The 20,800-nt window shown below is 42.3% G+C and overlaps 3 protein-coding genes across 9 annotated transcripts in view; 1 reads left to right on the plus strand and 2 right to left on the minus strand.

Annotated features, from left to right (window-relative positions):
* Nucleotides 1–20,800, minus strand: part of KIAA1328 (KIAA1328 ortholog) — a 912,897-nt gene that overhangs the window by 609,241 nt on the left and 282,856 nt on the right. The window lies entirely within an intron of this gene.
* FHOD3 (formin homology 2 domain containing 3) overlaps nucleotides 1–20,800 on the minus strand; it is a 490,096-nt gene that overhangs the window by 148,563 nt on the left and 320,733 nt on the right. For all 7 annotated transcript variants that reach the window (XM_050767203.1, XM_050767202.1, XM_050767198.1 and 4 more), the window contains one exon: nucleotides 7,169–7,407. In XM_050767203.1, coding sequence (XP_050623160.1) covers nucleotides 7,169–7,407 — 239 coding nt within the window. The remainder of the gene's footprint in view (nucleotides 1–7,168; nucleotides 7,408–20,800) is intronic.
* Nucleotides 1–20,800, plus strand: part of RPRD1A (regulation of nuclear pre-mRNA domain containing 1A) — a 711,886-nt gene that overhangs the window by 103,792 nt on the left and 587,294 nt on the right. The window lies entirely within an intron of this gene.

A 20,800-nucleotide genomic window follows, 5' to 3' on the forward strand; every position in this document is an offset into this window, starting at 1 on the left:
AGAAAAAATGGTCAAAATATTAATTCTAAAATGCATAAAGAATACTTATATTCTACTTTTGAATCTGAAGGTTTCCATATTAAAAATAAAGACTGGTTGTAGGTCAATTAAAATAGGCAAACCAGGAGACAAATGAGCAAAGAATATTTACAGGCAACACTAAGAAAATGAAATGTTAATAGCTAATGAAGCAATTAAAGTTGTACAGCCTCAGTAGTAACAAAAAATGCAAATTACAATGCTGAGGCACATTTCACTTTTCAGTACTATAAAAATTCTGAAAATCTCCTAACATTAAGTGATAGTGTGGGAAAATGGCGAGTCATATGCTGATGGATAGTAAACCCCATACAGCCTTTGTGGAGAGCAATAAGGCAATATCAATATTTAAAATGTAAATGTCCATAGTCTAGAATTCTCCTTCTAAGAATCTAAGAATGCTAATGCTAACATATATACACAAACATGTGTATGTGCACCAGTGTGTATGTTCTTTACAGCAAGTTTGGTATGAGGGAAAAAATGGAACCAAGCCACAGCAAAATGAATGACAGCATCATGGCATTATGGTATATCTATATATTGGAACATTAGGCAATAATTTGTTAATGTACCATTAAGCAATAATTTTTAATGTACTGACATGAAAAATATAGATCCAATAATATATAGTGAATGCAATTAGTGCATTTACTAATTGCTTGCTAATTGCCAAGTACTCAGCATATATTTATTTCCACAGAATAACAGAAATAAGGGTTATTTAGGAGAATGGTGAGGACATGGACTCTGGAGTTAGACCGCCTGAACTCTAGAACCCGCTCCACCATATATTAGCTGTGGGACCTTGGGCATGGTACTTCAACTCCCCGTGCCTCAGCTTCCCCTCCTGTCACACAGTAATAACAGTACTTATATCGTGATGTAAGAGCAAAAATGGAGTTTATACACTTTGAAGTACTTAATGTAATGCCTGGCAAATGATTAAGTGCTCCATAAAGGCTACCTGTTGTTGTAGCTGTTATTGTCATATTCATCTTTGCAGTATATGGTACAACTCTCTTCATTTTACATCACATAGGTGGCATCACATCTTTAAATCCCATCATTTTTATTTAAAAATATAAAGAGGCCGGGCGTGGTGGCTCACGCCTGCAATCCCAGCACTTTGGGAGGCTGAGGTGGGCGCGTCACGAGGTCAAGAGATGGAGACCATTCTGGCTAACACGGTGAAATCCCGTCTCTACTAAAAATACAAAAAATTAGCCGGGCGTAGTGGCGGGCGCCTGTAGTCCCAGCTACTCAGGAGGCTGAGGCTGAGGCAGGAGAATGGCGTGAACCCGGGAGGTGGAGCTGGCAGGGAGCCGAGATCGCGCCCCTGCCCTCTAACCTGGACCTGGATGACGGAGCGAGACTCCATCTCAAAATAAATAAATAAATAAATACATTAAAAATAAATAAATAAATAAATAAAAACATAAAGGGTTGCTATTTATTCAGTGACTACTATGAGCCAATGGCCATATATAAATTGACACACAGCTATTTTGGGAGAGCCGGGTTCTGAACTTGCCCCCCCATGCTTCAATACCTCCATCCTATGCCCAAGACTACAGCGATTCTAAACACCCCTCTGGTGAGGATTTGTGAAGACTGAGTGCTCCCCACTTCTTAGGAGCAGTGGTGTGCTCTCTGCCAGGTGCAGGCTGAGCTTCCAGTGCTGGTCTCTGCACCCTGCCCCACACCAAACCCCCGCCAGACTTCTCCCTGCAGCTCAAGTGGGCTCTCCACTGCCGCATCAGTACTCCTGGCCTGCAGCCCACCTGAGCATGGTCTCTCCTGCTCCTGGAACCAGCTGAGGCCAGGCCACATCTTCTCTCTGCTGCTCAAGGGTCAAGTATGTCTGTAGGTCAGACTGCTGTGCTCCCGACTACAAGCTCAAGGCTTGGTCACAACTCCTGACTCCCACAAGACCCATTTATATATCCTTATCACTTTGCATTTATTAGAATGAGGACTTCTGTGCAACATACATTAGTCAATTTTTCTGTAACCCTAGTTTAACTTACATGGAAAAAAATTAGCAATTCTTATACATAACTTTTTTCCTTCTTGACCATCAGTTGAAAATATTGGCAGCCAAGAGGAGAGATGCCCACTGCTGCTTCTCAGTGCTGATTCCTCGGCTCCACTTGAACATCTCTAGTGAGACCGTGCTGGGTTCCTCTTCCTCTGAACAGGTTCGTGAAGCCTGGCTGTAGACTGTCACACCTCTCTTACACAATCATGTTCTCTCTTGCCAAGTTGTTTTATGCTGGTGTCACATTCCATTATGTCAATTTTTTGGAGTGATGGATGTGAGTGAAGCCAATTAGAATTGGATATGTTGGCATTTCAGTTACTGAGAGTAACATGAGATTCAGTCAAGCTTTGGTCCCCTAAAAGTGTTCAAGCATATTTCCTGAGAATTTGAAATGCAAAACTTTGCTAAATGGACTTAAAATCAAAAAAAGACTCTGCTGTAAACCATGTAGTAGCCCAGAGTAACGTCAGCTGTGAAAGACAATTCCTATCTCCTTTGAGAAATACTGTTTCCATGACATGTGTTGGTAAAATACCAATGGATTTTCTTTAAGCTAGAAATATATTCTATAGATCTGTGTTTTAGCTGATTGTATTCTCTGAAAAAGAGTGAATTTTGACCCATGCACATGAACATTTACGGTAGGTGCAGAGTTTCAAATGCTTCTAAGAACACTGCCCTTTCCAGCGGCCCAAACACTATCTCAGCATCATGTGGATTATATAACCAACGATCCGCCTTCCCCTAAGGCAGAATTTCCCAGATTCAACACTACTGACATTTTAAAACAGATAATTATTTGTTTGGCAGGGGGCTATCCTGCACTTAGTAGAACAGCATTCCTGGACTCGATCCACTAGATGCCAGTAGTACCACCCTGTCCCAGCTATAACAACCAAAAATGTGTTTAGATGTCTCCTAGGCGGCAAAATCATCCCTGGTCAAGAACCACTGCCCGAAGGGACCACTGGGACCAGTCCTGGCCTGCACAGTCCAACCTTCCCTGGACTTATCACACAGTCCCCTCCTCTCCACATGTCCCCTCAATCTGGCTTATCTCCTGCCCTTCTCCAACGCCTCAATCTTCGGCCTCTGTGCTCTGGGAACTCATGATCAGCCATCAGCAAAGTCCCATATAGTCTCAATCTCTTCATAGAATTTTCCTTTGACTTCCTTGCTCTAACAGCAAATCTAAGAATACTGTTCCCCATAGCCCTCACACATAACATGGTGCATTTTTCTCTCATACGCCACATATTCCCCTTTGCCAATTAAAGGTCATTTTCCCCCAACCTCCCTCTAGAAACCCAGACCCCTGGGACAGAGGTTGGCAAACTACAGCCTGTGGGCTACATCTGGCCTACCACCTGTTTTTATATGGCCTGTGAGCTAAGAGTGGTTTTCACATATTTAATGGTTGAAAAAAAATCAAAAGAATCATATTTCATGACATGTAAAATTCAAATCTCAGTGTCCATAAATAAAATGTCACTGGAATGCAGCCATGCTCATGCTGGTACCAGTGGCTGATGGCTGTTGACATGCTACAAAGGCAGAATTCAGTTGAGTAGTTGCAACAGAGACCGTCTGGTACTCCAAGTTTAACATATTACTTGGCCCTTGACAGAGAAAGTTTGCAGACCCTGCTGCTGAGGCATGTGGCACTAGTCTGGACCCTCCACTCCCTAACCAGTTGTCAATATCCACTATCTGCCAGGTCACTCTTCCATGTATATTAAAATATACACATGACTGAAAGCTGCATGGCACAACTGTTAACATTAGTGACTAAATGAAGTTCAAAATTACTTCTATAGTTCGGAATGTTGTGTGGAAATCAGCAGGATGAAACTGAAAGTTCACATGTTAAGTCCCATGCAGTGTTTGATATCAGAAAGACTGACACAGAGAGCAGGAAGCAGCCCTGTTTTTGTCAACAGAGGAAGAACCAGGATAAACAGAATAGTTCAAGGGCAGATGGGGTGCCTCAGGAAAGAGAGCACCCATGCCTGGAAGTGTACGCCATCTCTTGGGAACATGACAGAAAGGGCTCCTGCTTTGGGCTAAATTTTAAGAACTTTCTAGCATTAAGACTTTTTTCCCCTTCCAATGAAATTTGTAAATTTTAAGTGCAAAGATGAAACTCATTATGACACACACAGTCCCATAAAGATGCTTTTAGTTGACCAGTGACCAATACACTTGTACCTTATTGGGCAAATGCTCAGTGTGGAGTTCGATTTCTTAAGAAACCAAACCAAACAAAGCTGAGTTCAGGCTCTTATTAGTCTTCATTAGAATTAAAGCACATAGCTAGCTTAAGTCTACAGGGACACTAAGCATTTCTCCTTTTCAAGTCTTTGAATTTTTGTATTTACCTCAAACAAAAAAAATACCTACAAGGTATGTAAATCAAATTGTCTCTCTAATCATCTCGCTTGAGGAATATGTTTAGGAGTGGTTGGCTAGGATGTAGTTACCTGGGAAAGAGTCTGCATACTTTGGACATTGAGAGCCCAGGGCCCAACCCTTGGTCATAGCCCTTAGTCCTGTGATTTGGAATAGGCACTTAGCCCCATCTGTTTTCTCATTTGTACAATGAGAATAATAAAACCTGTCCTGTCTGAATCTTATAGAGGATGATCGTGAGAGTTAAATTCAAATGATACAAAAGGGCCATCTGAGTGGAGACTGCCCTATATTTTTTTAGAGCAACATGAACCCCTTTCTAAAACATATTTCTCCCTTCTTTACAAAAGTTGGCATCACTTGGGTCACTGAGTTATAAAATCTAGCCCCAAATCCTTCATATGTGGCATCTGCAGGCATGTTGCTACAAGCTAGCATTAGGTGCAGTCAGGGCGTTTGCAGAGATGAAGAGCAATGTGCATCTATGTACATGAGGCAGCTTCTGTGTCTTTCAAAGTATGCAGGGGACAGAACATAACGAGCCACTTGACTCTGAGGTAGTTTTGAGGCACAGATGTTGAGCAGGTGACTAAGCTATGCAGGAAGAAATCATTTCCCATTCTGCATTTCACCACCCCTTCCCACTATCTCACTCCTGGCTCATCAAAATCATGCCATCACTTTGGGGCCACAGGCAAAACCCCTCCAACAGGCTTCATAAAAGAAGTCACTTCATAATCATCAATCTAGATAGACAAAACGTCACCTGTCCTTACCAGCTGCAAAGTATATTTTGCTCGAATGCCACTAAATTAATGCTGAAGTAATAATTCCAGTAAAATGAAATTCCAAAAAGAATGAAGGAAACAGCATTCAGAGTGGCATCTCTGGCCTCCTGTTTTAGATCCTACCGAGCCCAGCACTTCAAGACTGTGAACCGCGCCCAGGATGGTCCACTTCCATATCATCATCCTTACCAGCCTATTGCAAAGCATTGTTGTCTGAACTCACAACACAGGAATCCTCAAAAAGTGTAACAGCAAGAAACAGACAAGGAACAAACATGACGGAGCAGGAGAACACCAAGTACTACTGACAAGGTCCACCTAGCTCCTGCCCTCAGCATCTTGGGTGGTTTTATAAATAGGCTTTTTTTCAGATGATTGTGTACAATTTCCTCAACTCTCTTCACATTAACTTCTCAAGCCAGCCGGAAGAGAGCTTCAAGGGCTTTTTCTTTGAGAACTGGCTGAGTTTCTTTAAGATTCTAGATCACAAGATGCAATGCTCATGGTAAAGATTGTTGTTCCTTAATATGTTTAAAAGTTTAGGTCTTCTTTTCACTAAAATAGAGCTTGTTTTACACAGACTCTCAAACATAAAAGCCTGTAGAGAGAGGGCATCTGGGGTTACGAGGTAGAAGAGGGGTGTCAACATGGACCATGGTTGCACATCTATCTCAGACCAATGCCTTCCTCCTCCTCTTGGGATAACAGGCATCTGAAGGCATGGCCTGGGTCCTGCTCAAATGATTCCATGGGTATCAGATTGTTTGGGGCACCTCTTGGTGCTGGTGGGGTATTCCCTTAGAGATGGAGAGGAGGGGTATATCTTGATCACTCTTTCTTAAGGTCATCTAACTTATTCTGAGTGATTTTCTTCTTCATAATGTAGCCTGGTGACCTAAATTTGACTCCGAGGAGGATCTCTATGGCGGGGGAGGATGATCCAGCCAAGTGATACGAGCACTTTCTGCTTCCAGACTATCGGCAGCAGGATGGGAATGTGTCAGTCAGCCCCTGTGGATTTGGCTGGCAGGGACTGGACCCTGAAGTCCCTCATCCCAGTGACCTCAGAGCATTCATTTGGGAAGATACAACTGGATCCAGACGCTGGAGCAGGCAGGCCAGCCTTTTGTTATACGTCTATACTATAGAGCCACTCTGGGTCTGGCAGATTTTGTCAAATTTTATACTTTAAATACATGTAATACCTCACAGGATTGCCAATCGTTCCATTTTCTTCTATCTTACCATTCTCATTCTTCCTCTCAGCCCAAAGGTGAGGCGCATAGGGACAGAGATCATACCTTTCTATTTATATATCTTCATGGCTTCGAGTAGTCCTGGCCTCTAACGTACACTCAATAAAAATGTTTCAGACTAAATGATGAAATTAGTATGTACTGAAATATACAGAGTCGGCTATTTGGAAACTCCTATGGGTTTTTTTCTGTTTAACTAAAACCAACCCAGAGATATCCCTGTAATGTCAGGAGTATTGCGAGACTCTTCCAAACTCACATTGCTACAGTGGCATACCATTTATTTCTAGGCCAAAGTTTTGTGTTTGAAGTCTTTTCCATTTGACAAAACACAGCTTTTTTGAACAGATATTAACTGAGATAGTAAATAATACTTTTTAAAAACAGCTGAAAAACAGTTCCTGGGATTAATAAGATCAAGTCTGTGAAAGTCGCCAGGGGCCACCCGTGTGGGAAATCCCCTGAGATGTTTGGCTGGTGGTTTAATGGTTGAGAAGAGGTAGACAGCGATGCTGGGGTCGGGGTTGGTGGGGGACAAACTGGCCAGAGGGGAAGGGAGAGTGGCAGGCACCTGTGGGCTCTCTTTTGGATGGCATCCTTGCACCCCTCTCCACTGCCAAGTTAATGCTTACTTTTCACGCAGATCTCGCACTTGGCTGGGCTTGAAGCTGGGAGCTGACTGGGAGCAGGGACTGGTAGGGGCCGACAGGGTGCTCTTGATGCTCTGCACTGAGTGCCTGCGGCTCCTTCTGCGGTCCAGGCCCCGGTGCTCGCCCCCGCCACTGGAACACACGCTGGCCCTCCTCCGGTCCCGGCACCCACTGGGGGGTGGCTCCGCGGTCTCATCGCCATCCTCGTGCCTGAGCGCCACCTGGAAAAGCAGAGCATGCCCAGTGCAGGTCAGGCTTGGTATCCTTTCACAGACCTCGGGTGTGACTCCTTTTCAGGATTGCCCTAATAGGGATTTTTAACTCTGCCTTCCCAAACTATACGCCTCAGCTTCCCTGCCAGGTCTTCACAACCACACGTGTCCAAGCCAAACTGGACTTGCCTGGAAGGCACTGGAAGATGCCTGCCATTGTGGGTTCTTCCCATCACAGACATGAAAGGGGCAGCCAATATGACCAATGAGTCTGAGAAATATTTTTGTAATCGGATGGGATCTAACTAACTCTGTACCCCAGCATTTCCATTTCCTGGGCCTTCATCTCTCCTTGCCCACGCTTGTCTCTTTTCTGTTCCATGAGCCTGAATCCCTCCTGAAGCCTAGTGGTGGTTGGTTCCCAATCAGTCTTGAGCTCGCTTTCCCAAAGAGGGTGCTCAGAAGTAGCCAGAGCCACAAGATCCAGGTGAATGGGAACTGGCCTCACCCATAAATCTTTCTAAGAGGACTAGTGCAAGATCAGGTACTGTTTAATTTCAAAATCTTGGCTGACAGCTGCTATACTATCAGGCTATCTCAGTAGCCTGGGTCAGGATTTGGGGTGGAGCCTATAGTTTTACCAGAAGCTTGCACACACAAGTCACAAAGACACACAACAGAAAAAGACAACTCCTAGAATAAAGATTTGTTTTAAAGTTTCCTAAGAGTTATGCATATTTGTGCAGAAAAATAACTGTCTTGCACTTTGCCACTCCGGCTTACACAGCGGAAACGTGAGCCAACTGGCTCATGGTACTCTTTCTTACCCTTTGCCTTTCTCCAAGGGATATTTTTAGCTCTGTGTCTACGTGGTGCCCTCTGCAGAAGATCAGCTTTTCCATCTCTTAATCTCACTCTGTCCTGGATCTTACTCCATGGCTTTCTCACCTCACATTAAAACTGTCCTTCTGAATAACTCTCCTCCACCTCTTGTCTAGCATGCAGCTCTGCTCCTTATCCGTGATCACTCTTCCTAGCCACGGACTCTATCTCTGGCCTCTGATTTTCATGCCTATGCCTATATTCTCTAAAACCGGACGGTAGAAACAATACAAGTTTTGGTGTCAACTAGACCTTGGTGTGCATTCTGGCTGTGCCACTAATGAACCAGGTATGCCCTGTCATAAATTACTTGCACCCTCTCTGGCTCACCAAATGAAGGTAATAGAATTGCCCTTGCAGGTTTGTGATGAGAATCACTTACGTAAAGGTAACTTGTGTAAAGCATCTAGGGTAGGGCCTTCTCTGTGGTACGCAATGAATATGACTGCCTTCCCCTACCCATGCTCTCACAGGAAGTGACCCAATATGCCCATAAATTCCCTAATCACACAGAACTGGTGGGTTGGACCACCTCACAGCCCAGATGGGCCAGGCTTAACTCAGTCCAGCAATCTCTCTGACTTGGTAACCATGGAATCACACAGTTCCAAGTCCCCAAGTATGCAAGTTCTCCAGCCTTGTGGGTGTTCTTAGTCACATTTCACAACCCAGTCCTTCCATGTGAGAGAATGGAGAATATAAAGACTCAGATAGCTAACCATAGTATATGGCTTTAACATCACCTATCTGCAGAAAACCTGGCTATTGCAAAATCAGTTGCCCTCATGTGAGCTTGGCTGAGGCAAGGCCAGGTTAGCCACTGTCATCTCAGTTCACAGGGACATATCAGCACCTGAGATACACAAACTGTTTACCAGGAGTGTATCCACCCTTATCTGCCCTACCCTGTTTCCACCAGCTCAAGCTTTCACAAAATCTCTTCTGTCTACATGCCAGATAGATCTTGTAACAAACTCTTGTACGTGAAGATAATTTAACAAACTTTTGACTGTTTTATTCCCCTAGAATTCACCGAACATAATTTTGGGAGGTTTGAGGCAAGAATTGATAAAAGTTAATCTAAAGCTCAATCTTTATAAAATGTCATTGGGAATTCTGTTTCCTAGGAGTCTCCTTCTGCACTGTAACCGCAAGAACTAAAAAGAAAGTAAGCGTTTAGTTAAGCACGTATGTCATCTCAACTTTAAAACTTTAAATGACATTCTGTGGGGAAAAGTTTGAGAACAACCACATACCTAACAAAGGACAGCATTTTTAAGTGTTTCTAGCCAACGTTTTTTTCATTTCTATATATAAAAATTCTAGACCATTTGAACTTATTCTGACCTGATGTGTTGATTCTGCTTCTTATTAAGCACACATTTGGAATGATAAGATTAGGGGCTAAAGTAGAGTTCAGATATTTCTAATTCCTTGTCTAACCTCAGAGATCCAAGGATCAAGTAACGTTCTACTCACAAGTCCTTTCAGAGAGGCACACAGTGTGCATGAAGTGAAATCCACTTTAACTGCCCTTTGTCAACGAAGGTAGAGATCACCAGAAAGTTTGAAGGACAAGAAAAATCTGGAAAAATTATCAAGGCAACACCATAACATGGAATGCAGTTAGGGCTTTCTGAAGTTCAGATAACTGACAAAACACCAAGCTACTTAAAACAAGAAGAGTGCATGGAGGGAGCAAATGAGCCACAGAATCTTGGTAGACCCAAGGGCAGCCCTCATGCTTGGCAGTCATGGACAATGTAACAAGAAATTAGAGGCTGCTGTTCACTCATGGTTTTGTTTTTATAATAAGAATTCTAGAGTCACCAACGCCCAGTGATGACAGGAAGAGAGACTTTGTTTACACACGCAAGGCTACGGTGGCATTTCCAAATGCTTTCGGTTCTAGTGAGTACTACTGCTTAGAGTCAGGAACACTGGGAGCTAGAAAACACCTAGAGAGTACGGCTTTTAACCCAAGGCTTATTCAGGATCTGTGATAAGAGTCAGACCTAATCAAATACAGTACAATGAGTAACTTCCGTGGGAACACAAAGTAAGATAGAGCCAGTCCTGAAAGACCTCTAACGCTGTCCCAAGTGATGGAGTGATTCATTTGTTGGACCTCTCATCAAATACCTCTAACTCTTTTAATTAAATGTAGAATGCTGTTTGTAAACTAAAAACTTGGGCAAGGAGCAAGTAGGGTCCAGAATCCAGCCCTGACAGCTTACACATCCCCAAGTAACCAAGAAAGCAGTTAGGGGCAACTTAAGGTGACATCTATAACCACTTCTACCAGTCTTTGAGGCCACTGAATGATCTGAACATTCTTAAGAAATGTTTTCTTTTTATTTATTGTAGTAAAAACATTCAACATGAGATCTATTCTTTTATCAGATTCTAAGTGTACGATACAATATTGTTAACTAGAGGGATGATGTGGTATAGCACATTTCTACAACTTATTCATCTTGCATTACAAAAACTTTACACTTGCTGATAGGCAACTCTCCTTCACCCCCTCTCCTTAGCCCCTGCTAATGGCCATCTTACTCTCTGCTTCTGTGAGTCTACTTTAGATACCTCATATAAGTGAAAACATGCGGTATTTGTCCTTCTGTGACTGGCCCATTTCACTTAGCAAAATGTCCTCCAAGTTCATCCAAGTTGTAGGAAATGTCAAGATTTCCTTCTTAAGACTGAATAATATTCCATTGCATGTATAAACTACATTTTCTTTATTGATTCATCCATCATTAGACATTTCAATTTCAGTTGGTTCCACACCTTGGCTATTGTGACTAGTGCTGCAACAAACATGGGAGTACCAATATCTCTCCAAAATCCTGATTTCAATTCTTTTTGATGAATATCCAGAAGCGGGATTGCTGGATCATATGGTAGTTCCGTTTTTAATGCTTGAACAGTTTTTTTTTAAACTTTGTACTGTGGAAATTGTCAAACATACACAAAATATAGAGAAGAATACAGACTGTGATGTGCTCATCCCCCATGAAAGTTCAACAATGTGGCCTGCTTTGGCCAATGGAACATCAACAAACATGATGCACACAGAAGCTTGAAAAGTGTTTATGCATTGGGATTTGCCTTTTTGAAATGCTGCTATCATGGGAAGAAATGTGGGCTAAGCTGTTGAAGACACACGACCCAGCCAATAGCCAGTACCAAATGCCAGGCCGAGCAGATAAACTAAGGCCATCTTAGACCACTCAGCTCACTCAAACCACTAGATAACTGCAGCTGAGTGAAAACTTCCCAGTTGAATAAGGCTCAAATTCCTAACCCACAGAATCATGAGCAGGGATCGTTGTTTTACACCACTAAGTTCTGGGGTGTTCTGTTATGCAGCAAGAGATAACTGATACATACTTTCAATCACCTCTGACAAGGAAGAATCTTTAGAGACTGGACCTATTAACTTCTCTGAACAGTAATAGTTATTTCTTGTCCTCTCCAGTCTTCAGCCTTAAGATGCCTGACCCCTTACAGGGACACATTTTCAGAACCCAAAGTTAGAACACGTAATCTGACAAAATATTTTCTTTTTCATTTTGTCCATTTATGTATGTGAAAAATCATATGAAGCTATAAAAATTCAAATGAATTTAATTAAACATGGATCAAATCACCTTTCTGAAATGGAGTTCAATTACCTGAAATTGGGCCTGGTTCCAGCAAGTCCAAGACACAATAGCCACCAGATGTCCTTCTCTATTAGGAAGAATTCTAGAAGCCTAACCAAACTCTCTGCAATTGCTTGAGAACATTCAGTCTTTTGTGAAAAAAAAAAATATTGGTTCTGCTTGTAGGCTTTGTTGCTGCCCTTGCATATAGTGATGTTGGTTGTCTTTTGGCAGTGAATATATTTTTTAGATGCATTAACTTTCAGAAAGAAATAAAAATCCCAACTCTGCCAGCTATCTAAAGGGTTCAGTTGTCACAGCTTGAGTTATTAGGCAGGGCATCTACCCCTTAAAGTGACTGCTTTCCAACTGAATAGCATCCTTCCTTCATTCAACTCAGCACCTGATAGACACTATCATGAAATGTGTGACATTTGAAGGAGACCTTCATTCAAGCACCTACTGAACTTCTACTGTGGGCAGCTGTGCTGCTGGGCCTTGGGGCTAGACAGAGGTATAAGACATATGGCTTAGAGTAGCTCAAAGGGAAACAGGTCGCACGTCCTGAGGAGTGTTAAATCAGAGGTATGGACACAAGGCAGTACCCTCTCATCAGTTATGAATGGCAGTAGGGGCACAAGCAGCAGGAGTCCCTTTCATCTTGCCAAGGAGCCTTAGGGAAAGAGATGACATCTGAAGTGACTGCAGCAGGAGGAGTAGGAGTTTGATAACTTGAGAATAGGAAGGAAAAACACTCCAGACAAAGAAATGGAATGGATAAAGGAAAGTTTCCCAAAGAACCTGACTTTCATGTTCAAAAACAGGAGAAGTTGAGTGTGGTTGAAACTTCAGACACATCTTGGGAATGGTGGAGACGAGGCCACAGAGGCATGAAGGCCTCGGAGTATGGAGGGCCCTTGTACCAACTCAAGGAATTTTGGTTTCATCTTGCTGGTCATGAAAAGCTCAGTCATTCATTCATTCGTTTTCTTAAAGGGGAGAACAGCATAATGAGATTTGACTTTCAGGAGGATCACCTTGCTTGCAGCTGGTGGGAGTTTGGAACAGGGAGATGGCCCTCATGGGATCTCAATGTCCCCAGGCTCTGAACATGCTGCTCTCCAGGCCCCACCCCTGCAGTCACCCAGCCTCCTTTCAACCCCTGACACCTGCCATGCTTGACCTCCTCCAATGCTCTCCCTCATTCACTGTCTTTCGTCAGGCCATCATCTCAGACAGGCCTTCCTCCCTTGCTGCTGCCTCACTTTCTGGCCCGCACCTCATACCATCTCTTTTCTTCATAGACATGTTTGCAATCTCAGATCCTCTGCTTATGAACGTTCTTGATCACTGTCTGCACCTCATTAGAGTATGTGTCCCCTCAGGGCAGTGGTCTTGTCTGATGTGCTGGGTCACCAGGGCTAGAATAGTGCCTGGCACACAGCAGGTACTCAATGAACTTTTGTTGAATAAACAAAGTAATAGACAAGCAAATGAATAGGAAGATCGTACAATACTTCAGGCAAGAAACGACGAGGGCCAGAGCTAAGGAAATGATCACAGGAATGGAGAAAAAGCACAGTTTTCAGCAATCAAACTCCTAAATATGGGGACACAGCAAAGAGAAAGGAGTCCAGTATAGCTCTGGGCTTGTAACTTGGGAAACGCCACTGGCTGCAGAGGTGGAGACGTGAAGAGTCCGTTCAGAACTTTTGTTTTTGTTGTGGAAGGAAAATAAAGGGTTCATTTGGGGCTGGTTGCATTTCATGTGTGGTTTTCAGGTCGTCATGTCAGATCTAGTCAGAGCTTCCTTGGCACGTTCTAAGTCCTCTGCACCATCCTCTCCTAGGGGAATCGGCTACCTACTTGCCTTAGACTAAAGAATGGAGGTTCTTTGGGGGCAGGTACAGATCTTTTATCTCTGTATTTAGACCCCTAGCAGAATATGTCACATATAGTGGTCTCCAAGTACATGAATGAAATACAAGATGGCAAGCAGGCATAGAAAAAGGAAGGTAGAGAGGCAGCCAGCCATGGGCCCCACAAGAAAGCATGGAGTCAAGATAGTGATGAGCCCCCAAGGCTGCTGACTTCACTGGGATGAATATAGGAAGACAACACAGACAGAGAGGAGGTCTGATAAGGACACGTCAACACTGAAAGGGAGGTGTGAGAAACAGAGGATCCAGGGAGGACACTAAGGGGGAGCAATCAGAGAGACACCCCGGAGACATCTGGACACACAGCAACAAGGCACAATGTGCAGGAGTGGTCAGGAATTCTTTTATGATGCTAGTGTAACAGTGATGCTCAAACTGACAAACACAGCATACAACAAAGGAAGAGGAAGGGGAGGTGGCAGGGATGGGGTGCAGAGGAGCTAGCTGCTACACACCAATCTTACTTATGAATACTAATGCAAACATTTTCAATAAATTAATACCAACCAGAATTCCAACAGCACCTTTTTAAAAAGAACACATCACTGGCCAGGCGCGGTGGCTCACGCCTGTAATCCCAGCACTTTGGGAGTGAGGTAGGCAGATCACCTGAGGTTGGGAGTTCCAGACCAGCCTGACCAACATGGAGAAACCCTGTCTGTACTAAAAATACAAAATTAGCCGGGCGTGGTAGCGCATGCCTGGAATCCCAGCTACTCGGGAGGCTAAGGCAAGAGAATCGCTTGAACCCGGGAAGCGCAGGTTGCAGTGAGCCGAGATCGCGCCATTGCACTCCAGCCTGGGCAACAGTGAAACTCCGTCTCAAAAAATAAAATAAAATAAAATAAAAAAATAAATCATTACCAAATGGATTGTATTACAGGAATGCAATGATGGTTAAAAGATGAAAAGAAATCAATTACTCAACTGAAAAATCCAAAAAAACAACAAGGTAAACTCAAAGAAAATAAAAGGAATTTATAAAGATAACAGCAAAACATTGGGTTACAAAACAGAAAAGCAGTGCAATTCATATAAAAATTAGAATTATTGCTTGAAAAAAATCAACAAAATAGACAAACCATTGGTTAATCTGGAGGGGAAAAGAAGGAGAAGTCACAAACACACAAAGTAAGAATAACAAAAGGAAGATTACTAAAAGAGAGGAAATTTAAAATATTCATAACAGACTAATAAAAATTCCTTTACTAAGGAATTTTAAAATCCAGATGAAATGGATAATTTCCTAGAAAATGTAATTTAGCAGAATTGATCCTGTAACAATAGGAAGTTTAAACAGACCAGTTTCCGCAGAAAAAAATAAAGTTACCAAAAATCTTCCCTCACTGTCCTCACCACACACACATATATATTTAACATCACAGGCCCACATAATTTCCCAAGAGAATTCTAATAAGCCATCAAAGACCAGAATATGAAATGTCACTTAAACATTTCCAGGGCTTAGAGAAAGAAGAAAAACTTCTAAATATTTTGATGAAGCATGAATAAAACTGATACCTAAACATCTTAACTACTGCATGCGCACGCGTGCGCACATACACACACACACACATACACACAAAGGGAAGTACAAGAACTCTCGCAGTAGCATTGTTTGTCAAGGCAACAAAAATATAAACCATCTAACATCTGTTCAGAGCAGAGCAGATAAATAAATTGTGATACATTCATCAGCAGCGAAAATGAACAAACTGTTACCCACATATCAACACGGAACATGTCTCAAAACTGTTGAGCAAAAGGGCATATTCTAGAAAGAGTCAAAAGATACGATTCTGTTTATAAAATGTTTGAAAACAGACAAAATTCAATAATACATTGTTTAGGGGCAGACTGAGAAGAAGGAGCTAAAGCATCTGGTTGATGATGCTTTCACTCATCTTACAAGAAAGATGTTTCTGGGGAAAGAACACAAGCATGTGAGGACCTGCCTCACCTACCATAAATATGCGAATTAACAAACTACCTAACAAATAGACTAAAGATAATTGCTGAGAGTGCTTATTTCTGGAATACCCTTAACAGGATGTCCCTGGCTATGGATTACGTACTGTAAGTAAACCCAGAATTATGGATTTGTGAGCCATGACTCTCTGGGGCATGAAGTAGAGATGTTTCCTAACTAAGTGCTCCTTTCTGGGTGAGATGACCTTGTGAACCCCACTTAGAGACTTTGTCTGTTGTTCCGGGTCAGAAAGCACATGTCTGAATCATGAAGAAAGGACCTGGGGAGTCACAAGGGATGTACCAGACCTCTCTCTGATCCATCTGCACCTCTATTGGCTGTATTCTTGAAATTATTAGTACAGCCAGATAACTGGGAAAGATCTCTGATTGTCCAATTCTGATTTAGTAAAATGATGCTTTGTTAGCTCACAGAATAAGTGGTTTTCAGATTAAATTATTTTTAAGGAAAGCAAGAGAATACTGGGGGTAAGAACAGTAGGATGACAATAAAGGGGCTGTCAGGACACTTCCGAGTTGTAATGTTTTAGTTCTTAAAGCTAGTACATGGTATTTGTTTTATTGCTCTTTAAATGACACAAATATGCTTCATTTGTGAATGATATACACTTGATGCTCAAATATTAAGCACATGTATTTCAACAAAAGAAAGAGGGTGAACATAGGATAATGTCTTAAAAGTTTCACATGAAGGGAAAGAAGGTGATGAGGAGGTGGCTAAGAGGCGTGTAGGCTGGAGAGAAAATGTGTCCTGAAGCAGAGGATAGTTTTTAGATTCCTAGAGTTGGTATCAAGGTTATTCTTCAATACTCTCTCCCAGTTGGTTCACTGATGGGCAATTCACCTGCATCATGCTGGCTTCTGAATATACAGTGACCCTATGGAATCCAAATCTGTGGTCATCTGAGCCCCTGGTTGAACAGAATCTAACAGATGGGAGGTTCTGATCGTGGTGGTGAGGGGGCTAAGGGAAGGAAATATCTGTGCTGTCAAAAGTCCACCTTCTACCTTTATTTAAGCCAACTCTGTTGAGCTCTCTTCCTCTTCCATCTTTAGTATTCTTACCTTATTCTCCATCCTATATCTTAGGAGCCATGAGAACATACTCCTTCATCACCTGCTGGCCTCCCAGGGCCTCAGGTCAGTAACAATGAAAAACTGAGGGAGTGAGGTAGGGCTGGAAGAGAAGATGCCCAGAGCAGGGCACAGAGAGCTGGCCAGCGGGTGGCTGTGGGCAGCTTCAGGTGCTGCCAGCAAATATGTTGGGCCCAGTTGCCTCTCTACCAAGATCATATAAAGATAATTCTGTTCTATTCCTCAACTTGTCACTTATTATGACAGTAACTTATAGGAAATAGTGAGTTATACATCAGTCTCTCCATTTCTATCTAGTGAAGACCATAAGAAAACAGAAAATATCTTCCCTAGAGCTCTAGCTGTGCAGAAAAATTTGTGAATGAATATCTTCCTCATAACAGCATTTCTAATTGTGAAAAACCTTGAAAATAATCTAAATCTGAAAAAAATAGGGACTAGTTATATGTATTAAGGTATACACACAGATAGAATATTGTACTCCTAAAATACTGAATTCTTAAACATGTAATGTCAAGGGAAAATGTTTCCAACATGTTTGCTAATAAGATTCAATACGCAACACTGTACATAGACTACTACGTCCCTCATCATGAACGCACACCCACACATACAAAAAAGACTAGAAGAATAGACCAAAATGTTAAAAATGGTTAGTAATAAAATCATGGGGGATTTTTTTTTTTCTTTTACGCTTTTTCGTATACCAAAAATGCTTTCTGTTATTCCAAATTGTCATCAATGAGTACATATTACAGGTGGAAAAATGAAATATTTTAAAAATGTATTACTATTAATAAGACTGATCAGTTAAGTCAGAAGTGGAAAAATACAACCCATAGAATGGGAGAAAATATTTTCAAATTATGTATCTGATAAGGATCCAGTATCCAGAATATAGAAATAATTCCTAAAACTCAACAATAAAAAAAACAAGGCTGGGCGCGGTGGTTCACGCCTTTAATCCCAACACTTTGGGAGGCCAAGGCAGGTGGATCACCTGAGGTCGGGAGTTCGATACCAGCCTGACCAACATGGAGAAACCCCATCTCTACTAAAAATGCAAAATTAGCTGGGCGTGGTGGTGCATGCCTGCAATCCCAGCTACCCAGGAGGCTGAGGCAGGGGAATTGCTTGAACCTGGAAGGCGCAGGTTGCAGTGAGCCGAGATTGCACCATCACACTCCAGTCTCAGCAACAAGAGAAAAACTCCGTCTCAAAAAAAAAAAAAAATCAATTAAAAAATGAGCAAAGGGTCGGAATAAATAGTTCTCCACAGAAACTATACAAACAGCCAATATGCACTTAGAAAGAGGCTAAACATCATCAGTCTTAAGGGAAATGCAAGTCAAAACCATAGTAAGATACCACTTCACACCTACAAGCTGGTTATAATAAAAATGGTGGACAATAATAAGTGTTGACAAAGGTGTGGAGTAATTGGAATCCTTATACAGTGCTGGTAGGAGTGTAAAATGGGATAGCCACTTTAGAAACCAATCCAGCAATTCCTCAATCAGTTAGAGATAGTTACCATATGACCAGCAATTTCACTTCTAGGTATAAACCCAAGAGAACTGAAAACGTATGTACACAAACTTCAATTCAAAACAAATGTTCAGAACAGCATTATTCATAATAGCCAAAAGGTAGAAATAACTCAAGTATTCACTAACTGATAAATGGATAAACAAAATATGGTATATCCATATAATAGAATACTGTCAGCACAACTAGGAACAAAGTAGTGATTCTGCCAACGTGGGTGAACCTTGAAAACACGCTAAGTGAAAGCTGGCCACAAAGACCACATTTTGTATGGATCCATTTGTATGAAACATCCAAAACAGGTAAATCCAGAGAGAGAGAAAGTAGATTACTGGTTTGGGGCCATGGGGGACAGGGAAGAATGTGAAGTGTCTGCTAATGGGTGTGGGGGTTTCTTTTGGAGTGACAAAAGCAGTCTGAAATATGATAGTAGTGATGATTGTACACCATCTTGTGTATATGCTAAACACATACACACTACGTGTGAATATGCTAAAAACTATTAAATTGTACACTTTAAAATGGAGAATTTTGTGGAATGTGAAGGATGGCTGGAGGGCAAAAAACAAAAAAACAAAAAAAACAACCGAGGTTGGGCACAGTGGCTCATGCCTGTAATCCCAGCACTTTGGGAAGCCGAGGCAAGTAGATCACTTGAGGTCAGTAGTTCAAGACCAATCTGGCCAATATGGTGAAACCTTGTCTCTACTAAAATATAAAAATTAGCCGGGCATGATGGTGGATGCTGGTAATCCCAGCTACTCAGAAGGCTGAGGCAGGAGAATCACTTGAACCCAGGAGGCAGAGGTTGCAGTGAGCTGAGATCACACCACTGCACTCCAGCCTGGGCAGCAGAGAGAGACTCCGTCTCAACAAACAAACAACCAGAGGTGGAAGGTTATACAGGGCCCAAAGGCTCTTGCAATGACAGACACACAGAATGCCACTGATGGAACGTCCTCAGGGATTGCCTGGGTCACTGTATTCTTTGACTGAATTTGGGCCTAGAGGTATTCACTTTCCTGGTTGAGGTTATACCACCCAAGAGAAAACACATCTTCAGATCTGCCCCTAACTGGCCATGGCAGGACACTGGGATGATGAGGATCAGCAAGCAAGAGTGTCATTTCAACACTCTCACAGTTAAGTACTTTTAATACCATGGGGGTATTTGACCTAAAATTAACCCACAGGAAACAGTCTGAACTCAAGTCAACAGGGTCCAAAGCCCTGATGTGTAGTCCAAAGCAGAATCGGCATCATGGGTGAGTGACCCGTGCAGTTGCATGAGCAGAGCAGAGAGGTACGACATGCATGTCTGCCATTCCTTGCTGCTCATGTGCACAGATTCTGGTAGACTCGCGATAGGCAGGAGTTCCATGGGACTGGAAGTGAGTATAAGGTAAGTATGTTACACCTACAACTGGGGAGGCAGGGGCACTGACAGCCCTGGGGGCCATGCTTCCCTTCAAGACGGATTTGAGTGCAGACAGAAGACAACCCATGGAGCCTCTCATATTCTTTCTTACCCTGTTACCTTGCCATGTTAGACAACAACTTATGCTGAAATGACAACATAAAAGCAAGAAAAAGACAGGGCAGCTCCTAGATCCTTTTTCTTTCAGCCCTTTCTTACTCTTCAGTAAGTTGCAGGCAGAGTGTTGGTAGAATGCACACACCTCAGGAAGTGACGTAAAAACAGTGCAGTCAGTTTCGTACTGTTTCTGCTGTTCTGGTAAGAACAAAATACACGTGCATGTGGGAGCTACAAAATATGATTTAGGTCACTTGGCTGATTCTGCCTACAAGTTAAAGGCTCCTATATTTGCATTCGAAACTGACACTTCATAATATAAAGATGAATGGTAAAATTCATGGTAATAATTTTAAATTTTAATTTTTCTTTCCTTATGACATTACGTACCAAATTAGAAAATCACCACAAGGTGGAAGAAACCACAGAAGAAAGTGAAGAGTTGTTTTAGTATCTTTAACAGCACTTTTGCTCCAGTGTTCCATAAATGGTCCTTCATTTCCATTTTGCATTGGTTCCTACAAATCATGTATCTGGCCCTGCCTGAAGTTCCATCTCCCTCAGGTGTAAGAAGCACGATTTCTGTCTCTGTTTCTTTCTCTCCCTGTCTCCTTGAGTGAAGGTGCTGCTGACAGACGGCATGTTCTTTAAAGGAAAATAGCTAACCAATTTCCCCTATATCAAGGGTTCTTGAGCATGAATACACATCAGACTCTCCTGGAAGGCTTGTCATAACACGGTCTGCTGGGCCCTCAGAGTTTCTG

This window comes from Macaca thibetana, chromosome 18 (assembly GCF_024542745.1).
Source record: "Macaca thibetana thibetana isolate TM-01 chromosome 18, ASM2454274v1, whole genome shotgun sequence".
NCBI classification, from domain to species: domain Eukaryota; kingdom Metazoa; phylum Chordata; class Mammalia; order Primates; family Cercopithecidae; genus Macaca; species Macaca thibetana.